A 17,584-nucleotide genomic window follows, 5' to 3' on the forward strand; every position below is an offset into this window, starting at 1 on the left:
AGATAAAACCGAGATGTTTGAAATTAGAGTTTGAGAATCTAGAGAAGTTTTCAAGAAGCATGCATAGGTTTAATATAGAATAAGATCCAAATGGTAAATATAAAATAATATATAATACATAAAATATAGAGAATAATAATTCAGGGTCCAATAGGGCCCGTAGAAAACTGGAGTGCCCTTTAATGAAGACCACAACATCCGCTCTAGTGTTGGAATCAGGTCTGCACTACGAATCTGCTTCGAATTCTTCCGACTGTTTTCCTCTAATGGAAGTTATGAAGAAACGTCCTCTATTAAGGGAAGTTGTCCTGTCTCGTAGTACCTGATCTTCCTCAGTGGTCACAGTAATGGCTGATCTCAGTACCCGAGTTGATCTCCTAAGTACATCCTGAACTGCGACAGTCCCACGTATAGTAGAGCCAGGAGTGGTATCTCTTTCTGTGGGGTCTGATCTTCTATACTCGAAATGCTCATAGCTTGATATTATATCCGCAAGCTTGTTGACGATATTGAAGGTCTGCTGGAATGAGCCTCTTCTTAAATTGGTCCTCAGACGCCGAATTCGGACGTCGTCAAATTTCTCGCAAGTTAAAAGGGCGTGTTCCGGTGTATCTATTACTCCACATTTCTGGCACTTATCATCAGATCTTAATCCGAACCTCTTTAAATAGGAACCGTAAGGGCCATGCCCTGTAATGAAATGAGTAATACCCTTTGATGGTCGGAAGAAGGAGTTTTTAGGTCTTATCTTCGCCAACGGCAGAAATCCTTTGGTACGTCGGGAACCGGGATGCTGTTCCCATTCCATCTTCCAGGCATTTTCTAAGTGTTGATCGATGTCCTGAAATGTGTTGAGGTTTTGACCAAGAAGGGCTACGATCTTATTATGCTGCCCTTTCCTCAGCCAGTATCTGGCTGCATATCTCTGAACCTCGAAATCGAGTGGAAGAACACCGGCAATTGCTATTACAGCAGCTGTAGCGGACGTCCGAAAGGCGCCCAGTATTCTCAGGAAGATATTCCTCTGTGCTGCCCGCAACTTGACTTTCACATATTGGTTGAGGGTCATCATTGCCCAGGTAGAGGATGCATAACATACTGTTGGCACGAACACCGCTCTGTAATATAGCATTGCTGTGTCAAAAGGCAGCCGGTACGCCAAATTACCCATGCTCATAATGTTATGCATAGTGGTTTTTGCTTTCGTCAAGACATTAACTATGTGAGAGCGAAAACACAGTTGTGTCTCGATTAATATTCCTAAGTACTTGACTTCCGAGGCAGCTCGAATAGAACAGTTTCCAAGCTTTATTACTGGAGATCTCTGTAGTTTACCTTTTAACAATATCTGATGGGTTTTTTCGGTAGCTATTGTTAGCTTACTTTTCGATGACCATTCTTCAAGCCTTAACATAACATTATTCGTCTTCGTTTCAAGGTCTCTACGATTGTCAGCACTGAAGATAATTAGTAGGTCATCAGCGTATGCAACTACATCAGTTACGTCAGTCATGTGCATGAGCTCCACCAGAATTGGCTCCATCGTGACATTCCAAAGTATGGGTCCCAATACGGAACCTTGAGGGCAGCCTTTATTGATATTTCTATTTATACTGGCTGTACCCCATGTGTATTGGACACTCCTATTGCTTAAGTAATCCTTTATAACATTATATAAAGCCATTGGTATGTGAAGCTTTTGAAGTTCTCCAAGCAAGTACGGCCACCAGACGTTGTCGAACGCTCCACTTATATCAATAGTTATAGCAAGGACATATTTCCTGAGATCTTGTTGTACAATCTGTGTCACCATATTGATTGCATCCTCAGTGGAGCGTCCCTTCTGGAAGCCATACTGCCGTTCAGAGTTGTTGCTAAGTATTAATCTCTCGTTTAAGCGTTTGGCAATAAGTCTCTCAAAAACTTTTGAACTGGATAGCAGAAGGGAGAGCGATCTTCGGGCTCCAGTGGACTCCCATGAGAAAAGCATCCCGAGGCAGTTCTGCCGATGCTCAGCTTTCCACTTGGCAGTTCTGCCGTGGGGCTCACGTTAGAGGAATGTAAATAATGTAACTTAGAGAATTATTGGAAGAATCCGAGCCTTGTTTTGTTAAATTGTAAATAAATGTATAAAGCCCATTTCTGCGAGTTTTCAGCAATCACCCTGCAACATTAATTTCAGTAAGTTCTTGCCTGTGATTGATTCTTTGGTTTTGAGCGCTCTGGTGAGGAACGGGATGGGAACCCAGGACTAACGAGCCTATTTAGTTGTTTATTTGGGTTTTTCCTGCCAGAAGCGGCCCGGTAAGGGTGGAGTGTTGCAGAACAGAGAATTATTGGGGTCTCGTCCTTGGATTTTTTGTGTGAAAGGACACAGGCAAAGGAAGGAAAACGGTTGCTGTAAAAGGGTCGAAATGCTGACAAGGGCTCAATCTACGTTGTCGTCCGCTATTGGGGAAACAAGTTCGACGCGAACAATGGGTACAGAAAACAATGCTACAGTAACAAACAGGCTGAGGATTCTTCCAGATGACATTAGAGTACAGTTACCGACTTTTAATGGGGAAACAAAAGGGATGGAAGTTTATAGCTTTTTGGATGAACTGGATGCATACAGGGATCTTTTGGGCATAAATGAAGAGGAATTATTGCTTTATCACCTTCCGTTAGCGTTGAAAGGAGAGGCGAATGAATTCTTTCATTTTGCAAGCCCGTTTGAAGGATATGTGCAATTCAGGGATTTGTTGCTCAAGAATTTTCATGGGTTGGATCACGAACGGGAATTAGAGCGATTCTTGGATTCTCGCTTTCAGCTAAAGAGCGAGTCATTGGCAGTCTATATTCGCAAGATAGATAGATGGTTCGAGAGGGCAAAATCCACCGCTACAGTCGAAGAGAAGGTTAATTTTATTCGGCGTAAATGTAACCCTGTGTATCGTGAGAGATTAAGATGTCAGAATTTCAACAGCATGAAAGAGCTTCACGCGTATGCTTTGAATCTGCAAGGAGAGATGTTGGAAAACGCTACGTTTCGTCAGTATGAAACAGAACAGGAAATCATTAACTTTGCCTTGAGAGGCGCCACACCTCCTCAGTCCGAGGGAATGGTGGCCGTTAGAGGGGCGAGTAGCGCCGCGGGGGAGGATCTGCTATGTGTGCTCGACCCTGGGAAATATTCTATGTTAGGGAAGGAACCCCCTGCTGTTTCGAGGGAGACAAAAGCGACTACTGACCACCCAAGAATGTCTGGCAAAGAACGCAAGTGTTACGTTTGTCAATCAACTGCACATCTGGCGAATTTTCACAAAGCTGCAAGGAAAGATTATGTTTCAGAGTCAAGAGAACGTAATGGTCAGGGCGTGACAGTGAGACGCGCCTGTAATTCGACAATAAAGATGTCAAATAGTAAAATTCAGGAACCTTTCGTTTTTGGAGAAATAAATGGCATTCAGATCCATATGTATATGGATACCGGGGCCAATATATCCTGCATGAGTTTGTCTTTATTTCGGAAATTGAAAGGAAAGGGGGCGAAATTACGTCATAGCAAGCTGAATGTACAGTTAGCTGAGGGGAAAACAACAACTGTGGGACATGTCTTTTTCAATGTTACTTTCTATGGTCAACGGGTCCGAGAGAAATTCTTTGTTTTGGAGAATCCCCAGAATGACCTGATCGCCGGTAGAAGTTTTATGGCCAGGGCGAAGATTTTAATTGCACCCGCGTTGAAGGGTTGGGCTTTTCTGAATGAAAGGGACGATATTAATATTATTCCTTTTGACACAATTGGGAAGAAAGAGAAGAAAACTAGTAACCTCCTGTCTTCCACTGTCATTCACGTAGAAGAGAACCGCGACAAAGAAGTGTTGCAAACCCCCAGAGACGAAAAAGTCAGGAAAAAGAAAAGGTTACCGCGGAGGAAAGCAAATGGAAAAGCAGATCATATTCCGATTAGCGACCTGAAGGATGTGAATGAGAAATTCAGTAAGTTCCAGGAAAAAGGAAGAGAAAGAAGCCTACTTGCCTGGTAAGAGTTGACTCTGGTTCGAGCCCCGGTACTTCGGCTGCGCGGGAAACGGAACAAGAGAAAGTAACCTTAGTGGACATTAAGGAAGATGTAATGTCACTTGCTACTTCGGATGATGGACGGAACAGCGAAGATGAAGAATTGTATTGCTCTGTTTTCTTCAAGCGTCTTTTGAGAGACAACCCTGACACCGCTTCTGTTGAACTCCTTGGTGATGTAACGCCTGAGCCTCGTGGCGAAATCAACAGTTGCACTCAATCAGCAATAGAACCTAATGCAAAGAAGTTGGAAGTAAACGAAATAACAACCGGCAATACAAACTTGGAAGATAAGCGATTATGGGCAAGAGAGCAACACAAGGACCCATATTTGTCTTTATTAATTGCGTGCCTTAAGGGAAAGGAAGTTCAATTGGATGAGAAATTGAACAGGAAAGTTTTCGATTTTCATCTGAGCACTTCTTACCTGGATGAAGATGGGATTCTCTACAGAAACATAGAAGAAGGGAAGGGGATGTTTCCCGTGTTTGGACAGCAGCAAAAGATTTGGACACCGGATTCGTTGAAACCGGAACTGCTGCGAATATCCCATGACGAAGTTCACGCCGCACATCCAGGGGCAGCTAAGACACTGTTCAAGATTTTGGAACAGTTTACGTGGAAAAATGTTTACTCTGATGTTAGAGATTACTACAGATCATGCCTCACCTGTTTGAGATACAATCCAGATTCTTGTAAAAAGATGGGATTCATGAGAAGTCGCAATCAGCCACGCCCAGGAGTGAAATTGTATGGAGATTTGTTTGGACCATTTCCGACCAGTTCTACGGGGCGTTATCGCTACGTATTTCTCATTGAAGATTCTTTCACGAGACACATATTCTTGGCACCTTTGACTACAGTGACAGCTAGGACAATTTCCAACGCTTTATTGAAATATTGTCACCTTTACGGCTTTCTATCGATATTTACCAGTGACAACCAAAGTGTGTTTTGTAGCCGTCTTTTTCGTCAAGTACTGAAAACCATCAACTGCAAACCCGTTTACAGTACTCCATACCGCCCACAAGCAGATCTTGCAGAAGCAGCAATTGAGACAGTAAAGAGAGCGATAGCCAAGTTTTGCACAGAACACAGCAGGTGGTCAGAAAACTTGGATTCGATCGCATTAGCAGTGAACAACCAGGTGAAAAGATGCCCGAAGCGTGACGTACGGTTTCTGGTGGAAACGAAAGGTGCCGGGAAGAACGGTCAGCTAACCCAGAGACACCCCATGGAGTTTCGGGGGAAACAGCTGGGTAGACCATAACAAACCAGTCTTTTCTCCTTTGCCGATGTCTTACAAAATACTTTCTTTAAAGGGACAGTTCTAATTGAAATCTCCATTAGTTAAAAGTTTATTTTTATTCGGAGGCATATTTACTCACGAGTGTTGAACTTTCTGTAGTAATTAAGCAGAGAAGTGCCACGAATTCACGTGCTGGACAGTACTCCTACCTAGGAGTGGATGGAGAGAGGTTCGATCCCAAAACCTCACAAGAAGGAAGTCGCCTGGAAGAGGACGTCCTTGCCATGGATGTCAAACAGCCCACACCTGGAAATGGACTTCACGACTATGAATTAGGATGTCACCGGTTCCAGAGATCACAGGATGCTGTGAGGAACATTCAGAGAGACTTATTCCAGAAAGTGTAAAGTCAGTGAAGTGAAGTGGACGGTGTTAGTGTTTATTTTCAGCAAACCTCACCAGGACATTGGACTCACAGACTTACTTGGGTAAGCCCTTTTTTTTCGGTGAGGGGAGTATAATACTGGTACAAACAGTATTTGTTTTTTGTTCCTTTTTTGTGATTGTGTATGATTTTGTATGCTTGGGTTTCTTCCATGGTTCTGTGTAGCTTATAAGAGCCAATAAGGTTTGAACTTTCAGCCCTCCCCCATGCGACGCGGGAGGAAGTATAAATATGGCCTGTGGCAGAGGACAGGGAGAGTGTGTTTTTGAACTGGATAGCAGAAGGGAGAGCGATCTTCGGGCTCCAGTGGACTCCCATGAGAAAAGCATCCCGAGGCAGTTCTGCTGTGGGGCTCACGTTAGAGGAATGTAAATAATGTAACTTAGAGAATTATTGGAAGAATCCGAGCCTTGTTTTGTTAAATTGTAAATAAATGTATAAAGCCCATTTCTGTGAGTTTTCAGCAATCACCCTGCAACATTAATTTCAGTAAGTTCTTGCCTGTGATTGATTCTTTGGTTTTGAGCGCTCTGGTGAGGAACGGGATGGGAACCCAGGACTAACGAGCCTATTTAGTTGTTTATTTGGGTTTTTCCTGCCAGAAGTGGCCCGGTAAGGGTGGAGTGTTGCGGAACACTGTGAAACAGAGAAAAATATAATAGCAGTATTTCAGGTGGAAGTTATAGCAACATGTTAAATACTGAAACCACCACCACTACTCGACACGATGATTAAGTGAATTTTGCGAAATAAACACAATTTCCATGTGTTTTTGCTCCAAATATATTGTAATATATTAGTTGGCGTGAAGGCTTCAAATGCACATTTTTTTAAATATAATTTTTATGCATTGCTATCGCTAGTACGCACCTCACTCTGTTTCCCTTTCTTATGAAATCGCTGTACACAGCAGGTGCATTATTATTGTATACAAAGAAGACTGCATCTCTCATCAACTTCATTCAAATCGTCCTCATCAAACATCCTTGCACTCAATATATGTGCGACATAAAATAATACTGGGAAAATGATGTTCATATAAAGCTGAGTTGAGTTGTTTTCTCTCTTTATTTTTTTTTTTATTTATTTATTTTTTTGGTTTGCTTTATTTTACTTTGCTTTTGTGCCACTTTTGAATAATTTGCGAAGATAGGAATGAGTGATGATATGATGAAATTGATGAATGGACACTCACGAATATCCATGCCCATTTCAGGATTCGAACCCAGGTTCCCTGGCATCATAGCACGATGTGCTAACCACTCTGCCACAGGGGCCGGCTTTCTCTCTTTAAGTCCACTTTATGCTCAGGTAGGCTAATCGGGACTGGACTTACAGTTAAAGTGGGTTGGTTGATTTGGGGTTTTAAGTTCACTTTACGCAAAGTAAGGCTAATCAGGACTGGACCTACAGATTAAAGTGGGATCCAAACCACTATGTACCTCCACTGGGTATCGAAAGAAATGATGTTCATATGAAGTTAACAGCTGAAAAAAAGGCCCCCGCCCGAAAAAAAGGAAAGAAAGAAAACTGCAGTACAGAAGTACTCCATTTGCAATATGAGAAATATTTCATTCATTATTTTATGCTGTGACAATACTTTTGATCTGCTCTATGGAACGCATTTGTGCAATTCTCGCAGTGAATCAGCAATACTGTGGAAGTCGCTTGCGGCCTGCAGAGTCTGAGATTGGCCGCATCCGGCCATATGTCATGCACCCGTTTACCATTTTAGGAGTGCGAAAGAATAATTAATATCTGGAACCATATGTGAGGTACACGTGCGAAACTTCTGGAATTTGATCAAATGCGTTATATCAACAGTTTTTTTTGCATTTTCATTGAATTTGTAATTATGCATTTCAAGTTTGCACGTGTCCCTAAAATGCCAATTTTTAAAGTATCTAGTAAAAATTTTGCATTTATTTTTTTCTGCAGAGGTTCAAAAATAATCTAACTTCAAGTACACAAAATCTCAAAATTATATGTACAGTCAATTATGAACAGTAAGGTGTTTGTTAAAATTGGAAGAAAAAACTACACTTTTCAGTGATTTCTTTATTATAGTAAGAAAATAAAGTTAAGATTAATTTTCAGATAACACTTATTAAAAAGTAGATACTTGAATCTTTCCAATGAGGTATATTTGACTTTTTTCCTCCCACGGAGTACAATTTTACAAGCACGTAAACCGAGGGCTCGATATTGTTGTCACGGATAGTAATCTATGTGCCTCACGTGCTGAAGATGAAACCTCTAAAGATCACAAAACAACAGTATTGAAACAGGCGTACCTGAAAATGGTATTTTTCTTGGTGCATCCTTAGGTGGACAAGTTTCTGTCCATTTCCATGTGTCTTTTTTTTTTTTTTTTTCCGACAGGTGTCACACCACCATCACGTTCACCACCTTCTCCACACTCCACATTACTTTCACCCTCACCATTTTCACTGTCATTGGAAGATTGTGAGTTACTCTCTTCATTATCACTTACATAATTCCATGTTTCCCTCTTTATCACTAGCAAAAAGCAAGTTTTCGTTTGCCACATCAGGAACCGGCCTCTGCAATGAAAACACTGTTTTTTTTTTTTTGTATGAAAAGATAATTCGCCTTAACTGCATGTAGCAGTATGAAAAATGTAGCATACAAGGTGGGAAAACATTTTCTAAAACGTAAGTCACAATCTGACTGCAAACAGATGCCAGCTGCACAACTCATTGGAACGACAGCATGGTAAGGCAGGTGTCTTTCAGCTCAGGCCGTTGATTTGTCGGCTAGGTAAGCAGATGTGTTAAATGTTTAACATATGATATTTCATCCATTGTTTTAAGTTTTATCCCGTGTCTGAGGCTCCCTCAAAGTAGGCTGTTAATGCATTTTTTCCTTCACTAAAAGAGTGAAGAGTGTGATGAAGCCAGGTGACAAAACAAATGTTTATTCTAATTTCAGAAATTCTGGATTTTGGTTACCCACAAAACACAGACACAGGAGTTCTGAAAACCTTCATCACCCAGCAAGGTATAAAATCTCAAACTAAAGAGGAGCAGGCACAGATTACTTCCCAGGTTACTGGACAGATAGGTTGGCGTCGTGAAGGGATCAAGTACAGACGAAATGAATTGTTTTTGGATGTGTTGGAGTATGTTAATCTTCTGATGTCTCCACAAGGTATGTGACTGTTATTGTTGATTAGGCCTTTCTTTGCTTTGTATTGTGGGATTCTTGGTTTTAGTCAGATTAAATTATGGTATATTCATAATTGGGAAAAGAGATGAGGTAGTTATAAATATTTCTCCACATTTATTAAATTATATTAGTGCATAGTTCAGTAAGCAATGGCTATAACATCCAGAAGTTGGAGGCTTCGGATTTCATATCTGAAGAAATAAGTTATTTAAGTTCTGCACGGCAATGGGGAGAAATTTTCTCCACTGAGTTGTATAGAAATGTGCATGTATGAGAGATAAAAGACTAAAGTTAGATCTTATGTTAACAACTATGTAGTGTCTTCAACTAATGACAATGTTTAATAGGGGTGGGGTAACCAGGGTATTGTTGAACACTTAAGCTTTGATGGTGAATTAAGGAATTATTTGAAAACATTTTAGATATAGGATAGATTCTAAGGAAACTTTAATACACTCAACTCTCGATACGACGACCTTTCACAGTTCCCGGGAAGAGGGTCGTTATTTCGAAGGGGTCGTTATTGGAATTTGCACCAATTTTCAGCTTAAACGGAGTTCAAATGGACACAAAGATTCCTAGGAGATGTTAACTATTTATCCTGGTAGTTATACAACCTTTATGCACAGGCTGCACGTTGTGAGAAGTAAAAATAGAAAAATAGAACATCAAAAGTTTTCACACACAAGGATTTAAATTAAGTTATTTTCTTATAATTGTGCACAGTCATCGCTCTTCCACAAAATTCTTACAATTCTAGTTCATAGGAAACCCGTTTGAACTGAGACCTACGGAAAGGAAAACAATCTGTTGCTTATTGCAAGCGAAACTCGAATAATCTTCACACATGTTACACTGGCGCCAGCAAAAGTCTGGAGGTAATCGGGCAGAATGAATGTTGGATTTAATAAGGTCTACTAGATCATTGTCTGTTACAAAATTAACTAGTAAGATGTGATCTCTCGGGAGAGACAACACAACCTTTCTAGACACCAGACAAAAAAAGAAAAAAGAAAGTGGGGCTGTAAATTTCGTTCTGGTTAGTCTGTGTAAAATACATGGTCAAAAACTCACGTTTTCTTTGCTTAACCAACTTCTAATTCACCCCCTTCCCCATTCCAGGGTCCAAACTCTTCCTCGACTTGCATTGTAATCCAGCCTAAAAAAGGAAACACGCAACTTGCAATCTGCACCCAATGGGTATTCCAGGACACATTGAACAGCATGAAACTGTATATTTAGTCCCGATTAGTCCATCATCATAAAATAAACTCAAAACAAGCTTTATGAAACCTGCACATTTTCAGATATCTAAATGGGAGATCGTTATTTACTCTCACGTTAATTGATGATTTAACATTGGATTTAGTAGTATTCTCGATGTCAAACACCCGCTCCTCTGAAAGCTGTTTGCTAACATTGGTACCCTTGGGGAGGGAAGGGCAGAGGTCAAGTGCTATTGGATATCACTCAAGCCTGATGTGGTGTCTATTTTTAGTTCAGACCCACTTGCGAGCGGTAGAGTGCTTGTGAAAGGAATGAGTGTGAATAAAATGAGTGCAAAAACTTATTTTTCGGCTGATTTCATTCAATTTTTAAACTTTTTTCCAAATTTTTCACGCTTTTCGGGAAAAGGGTAGTTACTTCTAGAGGGTCGTTATATCCGGGGTTCTAGAATCGAGAGCCAACTGTACCTTCTCTTGAAAATCATCAACTATTTGTTTTACACAAGAGACTAAGAAAAAGACAAGCTGTCATGTTCAGCATCGCCCTATATTTTTGGACTTATGCTGATCATCATGTTCGCCATTACCCCTTATGAAAAATAGTAACTACGAGGACAAATGAATTTTTACCAATGTATATAATGACATTGAAGATGAAGCATTACACATAATTTTTCAGGCCACAAAAGAGTGAAGTGTGTTCTTTTCAATATCCTGAGCAAAAGTCACACAAATGTGTTTTGATTTTCTTTCCCATGAACTGCAGTCTTTGTGAGTTAGGTTCTTACATTTTATACAGTAAAAACTGCATATCCCGGAACCTCTATAAGAAGGTAACCTGTAAATACTAAAAAAAAAGTCCCCAGAACGGACCGATTTTATACCTGAAAATGACCTGCTTAAGACGGAAACCTTCTTAACACGGAAACGGAACACCATTTAAAGACCAACGAGATGTTTTTATTCTCAGTAAGACGGAAATTTCTTCCTTTATTTTTTTCGCTCGCAAGAAAACAATGCAATACTGTAAGTGGAACATGCCTCTGTTGCCACTCGCTTATCGGTAACATTGTCGATATGAAAGAATGCGCTACAATACTCATAGCTGTTACGATTCAGTTTCTATCTTTCATCTCTTACCCTCTTTTCCACCTTTCTTTGTCTATTTCTCCTGTTCTTTCGTCATCTTTCTATTTTTCTTGTTATCTCTCTTTGTTTCTTTCTTTCTTTCATCACTTTTATCTCAATCTTTCTTCACCTTTCATATTCCATCTTTCAATCTTTCTCTTTCCCTCTATGCACATCGCGCTACGATGCCAGGGGTCCCGGGTTCAAATCATGGCATGGGCATGGATGTTTGTGAGTGTCCATTTTACTTCGCTTTTTGTGCCACTTTTGGCTAATTTGCGAAAGTGGGATGAGTGATGATATGATGAAATTGATGAATGGATTCACGAAGAAATGAAGAAAGTCACCCCAGAAACAGTAAAGAAATGCTTCATAAAAGCAGGGTTCCCTTGCGAGGATGCAACTGTGGAGGAGAACTTAGGTTGCATTGCCGACATTTGTAAACACGTTAATTTATCAATTGCAGCTGAGGACATAATAAATTTCGACAGCGAATTGGCAACAAAACAGGGTGTAGAGAAAGCTATCGATTCATTACATCTGCAGCACATTGAAGAAAAAGTCGACGATGTTGTAGAAGAGGGTGACTTAAGGGAAGAAGAAATGCCACTCGAGTTGAAGATATCCAGTTACAAACATGCACTCTTCAATGTCAACGAACTACAAGAATTTGCTGCTTCTCTCAACGACTGAATTGATACAACTCTTGCAAGATGTAGAGAACTATGTACTTGGTCGTGTTGTGAGTAAAACATGTCAACCAACTTTGAAGCAGCTGTGGGGAATAGATGCATAAGTATGTACTGTACGTTCTTACAATACTATAAAAAGTGTACCAACATGTTGTGTAGTTACATAATTGTAATCTCTGCTATGCTTATTGCGACTGTATCACATTTTTATTCATGCACGTACATGCATTAACATTCTACATTATAAGTAATGCGAAATGTAAATCTGTCTTTCCATTATTTCCTGCAGAGCTCTATACTGTATTTAAAGTCAACCCTGTATAAGAAGGAAAACTGTTAAGATGGAAAGTTTTGCTCGGAACCTCATGTTCCGGGATAGACAGGTTTTACTATATTTGAGTATTTATTCTTTATCTCTCCAAATTCTCCACATAAACTGCAGAAGAACTCTGATTCAGCTTCCACTGTAGAATGCAATATCAAGGTCTTCATCACTGTCCATACAATTCATGTGTTTGGTCAGAAATCTCTTCTTAAACCAAATTTTTACTGCAGAAAGGATTTTTGGTGGCAGGTCTCTTCATTTTTAACTTCTTCCTGTCATTTGTACAAGGTTTTCCTTTTAGTGAAATCAAATATAAACACATGGCTATGTAATTCTGATTTGTTTCTTGGATTTGTACAAAACATGCTAACACTGGGGTAATTCCAAACACCTGTTTGCCATTTCTCCTTTCTGCACTCATTGCTTTCATTATCACAACACATGCTGAGTGTGCTGGAGGATGAGAAATTAAGCACAAAGTGTCCATGTCACGTTTATGTGTGCTGTAGTCGATGCTATCAAATGGCATCATCCTTCTCCATGATAACACCTGCCCAATCTGGTGGAAGATACTCTTAAGAGATTTGGCTGGGAAGCACTTCAACATCCTCTCTATAACCCAGATTTTTCCCCATGTGATTTTCACATTTTTCGCGACCTGAAGAAAGGCATGCGTGGGCATCGGTTTCCCTCAGGCAAGGACATATGCAATTGAGTAAGGTTGTGGGTCCATCAGCAGCCTACAAGCTTCAACAAGAATGGAATTGACTATCTTGTCTCCCAGAGGGATAAATGTGTTAAAAGTTAGGGAGATTACTTTTGAGGAAATACATTTTCAATGAAACTTTTTGGGGGCTGACCCAATTTCATTTGATTGTTCCTAATACAAAATATATGTTATCTCATACTTGCACTATAAATTCTAAATAAAGATTCCTTGCAGGGCAAGTTCTATCAGCTCATGTCGCTGGCAAAGTGGTGATGAAGTCATACCTGTCAGGAATGCCAGAATGCAAATTTGGGATTAATGACAAAATTGTGATGGAGGCAAAGGGGAAAGGCATTACCACAGATGATCCTGCTAGATCGGGGAAGCCTGTTGTGGTGATTGATGATTGCCAGTTTCATCAGTGTGTGAAGCTGTCAAAATTTGAAACTGAACACTCAATTAGTTTTATTCCTCCAGATGGAGAATTTGAATTAATGAGGTAAGGATAGATATAAATTACAATCCTATGTTTGGATTAATTTTTCATTTTGTGAATGTGTATGTATTTAGGGGGGGATCCTCTAAGGGGTGAGAGTTTCTGGGATTTTGACAATGTACTTAACAAGTGTTGCAACTTTTGTAACCCTGTGTCATGGAAGTCTGCCATGTGGGATCGGAACCAGTGTGTGACAGCCATCTTCACTTCACAAATGCTGACCGGACAGGAATTTCTTGAGGTGTAAGAAAAGATGGTAATCACTGGGAGCAAGATCTGGGCTATAGGGGGGATGGTCAAACACCTCCCAGCGGAACTCCTGCAGAAGACTGTTATGCACTGAGCTGCATGTGGCCGAACACTATCGTCCACCATAACAACACCGGCACTGAGCATCCCGCGCCGCTTGTTCTGAATGGTTCGTCACAACTTCCAATGGTGTTTCACAGTAGCGTTCACCGTCTCACCCCTGGTCAAGAACTCAATGAGCAAAATGCCTTGTCTGTCCCAGAACGCCGTGCACAGCACTTTCTGCGCAGACACAGTCTGCTTAAATTTAGTCTTGGATGGAGATCCACTGTGACAACAATGCTTGACACCAATATGCTGCTGCTTGGTTTCTGGGGTAAAGTGTGCGACCCACGTTTCATCGCCTCGCCTGTGATGATACGGTCCAGAAACTTGTCGCCATCATCAGGGTACTGCTGCAGAAATGTGAATGCTGCTCCCATGCACTTTGCTTTGTGTTTGGGTGTCAGTTGCTTTGCACCCATCTGGCACACAATTTCCGGAACAACAGGTTCTTCGTGACGATTTTGTGCAACAAGGAGCGAGAAATCGGCAGAAAACGGATGCTGAGTTCCGTAATTGTGAAGCAACAGTTCTCCACAATGCACTGCTGCACCTGCTCCACAAGGTCATCCGTAACAATGAAGGACCACCCACTGTGCTTCTCATGATTAGACCTTGGATTTTTAGGTTCTGAAAAGTGTGCTTTTAAGTTCCTAGAATAGGCTCTAAAAATCCTAAAATAGGTCCTAAAAATCTTAAGTTAGGCTAAAAAAAATCCTGAAGTAGGTTCAAAAAAACTTGAAATAGTCCAAAATTCCTGAAAAATGCTGATTAAGTATAGTCACCAGCAATGAAAATGGGACACCTATATCCTGAAATACGCACTATCTTGCATAATGTGTGTGTTGCCTAACCCTACGTCAATGACAGAACTTTACCATTGGAAATTTACTTTTAACCTTTTGGGTCCCAAGCATCTCGGTCGAGATAACCAAATGTAACCCTCGTGGTCCCAACCATCTGGATCGAAATGCTGTGTCAAGGTCTTAGTTTTTACGTTATAACTTTTCTATTTCTAGAAATAGGAAAAAGGCTAGAATTTCGATTTTTTTATATATATATTATTCCTAACACATGTATTTAACAGAAATGTTTCTTGCACTTTTTTTTCTTCATGATAATGTGGGGGAAAAGGGACTTCTCTTTTGCGTCTCTTTTCAAGGGAAAATTTTTACCGACAATGGAAGACTGGCTTTGTTCTAAAGCAATGCTTTTCATTCCCGCCTGGTAGCTGCATTCGAAGGAAGCTTGTTTATCAGTATCCGATGTCAAAATGAAAGTTTTCCATGCGGGCACAAGCAGGGGGTGGGGGTGGGGGGAGGGGAAGACTGGTTGTTTAATCTGCATTGTGAGAATGGAATTTAGAGGTGCTGAAGGAAACCTTTGTTTTTGAGCACAAGTGTTCCACAAGTTGCAACACAGGTTACCCTGCATTGTCTAAAAATAGAATTTCAAGCAGCTGCAATAATCGGCGCTCATTTTTCACTGCGTTCTAGCTTTTCGTCCAGGAAAGTTGTGCGTAGGTGTGTGTTGTTTTGTGCCCAAGTGCGAGAATATTTTTTGAGTGAAGTGACAGACTTCTAAGGACTTTTTTGTCTTCTACGTGTTTTTCTTGTGGTGTGAAAAGTGTGCTAGTGTCGTTTGTGCCTACTGCATTTTGAACTTTTCATATCCTTTTTTGGGGGGCAGGGGGGAGAAACCCCATTTTTTAAAAAAAAAAAAGTATTTTTCATGGGATTCTCTCCCCTTTCCACCTCCATATATATGCCGAATGTGCATAAATTATATATCATCTGAATCTGTGATACATTCTGTGTACAACGGTATATCTCTAGGGCATTTAGTTTCTGAGCTATAGTCATTTCAAAGTAACTGCATTTCGCTCAATTCCAAAGCTTGAGACAGTGGCGTACAAGCCTTTCGTTTCAGAGGTACAACTCTCGTTACATTTGTCATATGACAATGATGCAAATATTTTTTCTGTTTCTTACATGCCAGCGATAATTTCTATATGCATTTTGAACTTTTCATTTCCTTTTTTTCGGGGGGGGGGGGGGAGAAACCCTATTTATTTTTTTTTTAAAAAGTATTTTTCAGGGGATTCTGGTTCATTCCGCATACAACAGTATATCACTCAGCTCTCTAGGGCAATTAGCCTCCGATCTACACTCATTTAATTAAAACTGCATTTTGCTCTAAATCTGCTTGGGACCAAGGGGGTTACATGTAAAAATGGCCTTGGGACTCAAACTGTTAAAATCCATATATAATTGGGCAACAATCTTTTTTCATGTTATTTACAGTCAGGCTCTGCAGTTTTGTCTGTGAGGATCATCTTATATGCTGAAAATAATCTCTCAACAAAAACATAGTCAGTGTTGCAAACTTCAATGCTGAAATGTTAGTTTGCAAGGCTTGAATGCCACAAAGCACCGAAGTGGCTTGAAAGTTCGCAAGACCACACAGATCATACTACTTTGGATTGTACAGGTAACAGTGGCAACATATATTTTGCTTTTTAGAGCTTTGAAAAATCACCATGGACTTGGAGGAAGGGAAATCGACAGAGAGTATGTTTCAAACACATTCGTCATTGCATTTTTTCATGACCAAACAAAGCAAATGCGTGTGTGTGACATAAAAGTCCTGTAAAACCTTTAAAAATATATAAAAACCTAAAAAAGGCTTGATTTAAGTGCATAAACCTAAAATAGGTTCTAACAAGCAAAAATGTTTTTAGGCCCTATAAAACTTCATCAGTTGTTGTGTTTTTTAACGAAATGCTGACAACTTGCCTGTAAAGGGAAAAATAGGTTGAAAACGTAAAATCCGAGGTCTACTCATCATGCACATTTTGCCGACCTGCAGATATCCTGCAGATGCACCGATGCACCATCTACTTGCTCATGATGTCTGCCCCATACACCTGACACAGCTGACGATGGATTTCGATCGGTGCTATGCTTTGTGCATTCAAAAACTTTATCACCGACCAAACCGCACAGTCGACGGGAGCTGTAATAAGAGCTGCCATCTTCAACCACTACTATGGTGCTACTGTGAGTTGTCTTGGAGTGCTGCCTGTTGCATATGATTGCACGTCATGCATCTCTCACAGATGTGCACTAACCTCTCGCAACACATGGCCTGCCTCTATCTGTTGGCCATTCGGGATCTGGATCTGCCTCGTACTTACAGTTTGCATAATTTGTATGGGGTACATCCATATTTGTTTTTGAAGAGCATAAAATGTTAATTTTTGGAGGATATTTTGTCACAATAAAATGCAAAATTAACTGAAAGATAATAACCAGTTCAACATGAAATTTAGAGTTTATTTACTGGTGCACCATTTTCCACGCTCTGAGTTAGCTTCCGAGTTATGCTGAATCACAGAACACTACTTCTGTGGTAGAATGTGGGATGGGAATATAATTAACTTATCAAACTCCAATAACTACATAAATTAATATAAAAATATTAAGAAGAAACTTCTGTATTCATATAGCCTGATTTGAATTAGTGAGAAATGTCCAATTTTGAATGTTGATGAGAAATCATTAAAAGAGGCATGTTTCTTCTTTGTCACTGTACTTGCCAAGTATTACTTAGAACTTTGTTTAGTACTGTAATACAATGTTTTCTGGAATGCTTATTTTCTGAACCTAGGTGAGCTTCAGGTATTTGTTTACTAATGTTTCACATTAAT

At 40.2% G+C, this 17,584-nt stretch overlaps 1 protein-coding gene across 1 annotated transcript in view; it reads left to right on the top strand.

Moving 5' to 3' along the window:
* AP-2mu (adaptor protein complex 2, mu subunit) overlaps positions 1 to 17,584 on the top strand; it is a 78,933-nt gene that overhangs the window by 27,162 nt on the left and 34,187 nt on the right. The window contains exons 4-5 of the mRNA XM_083121631.1: positions 8,712 to 8,930; positions 13,263 to 13,527. Of these exons, the coding sequence (XP_082977757.1) occupies positions 8,712 to 8,930; positions 13,263 to 13,527 (484 nt within the window). The remainder of the gene's footprint in view (positions 1 to 8,711; positions 8,931 to 13,262; positions 13,528 to 17,584) is intronic.

The sequence above is a fragment of the Lepisma saccharinum genome, chromosome 4 (assembly GCF_977018435.1).
Source record: "Lepisma saccharinum chromosome 4, izLepSacc3.1, whole genome shotgun sequence".
Taxonomy (NCBI): Eukaryota; Metazoa; Arthropoda; class Insecta; order Zygentoma; family Lepismatidae; genus Lepisma; species Lepisma saccharinum.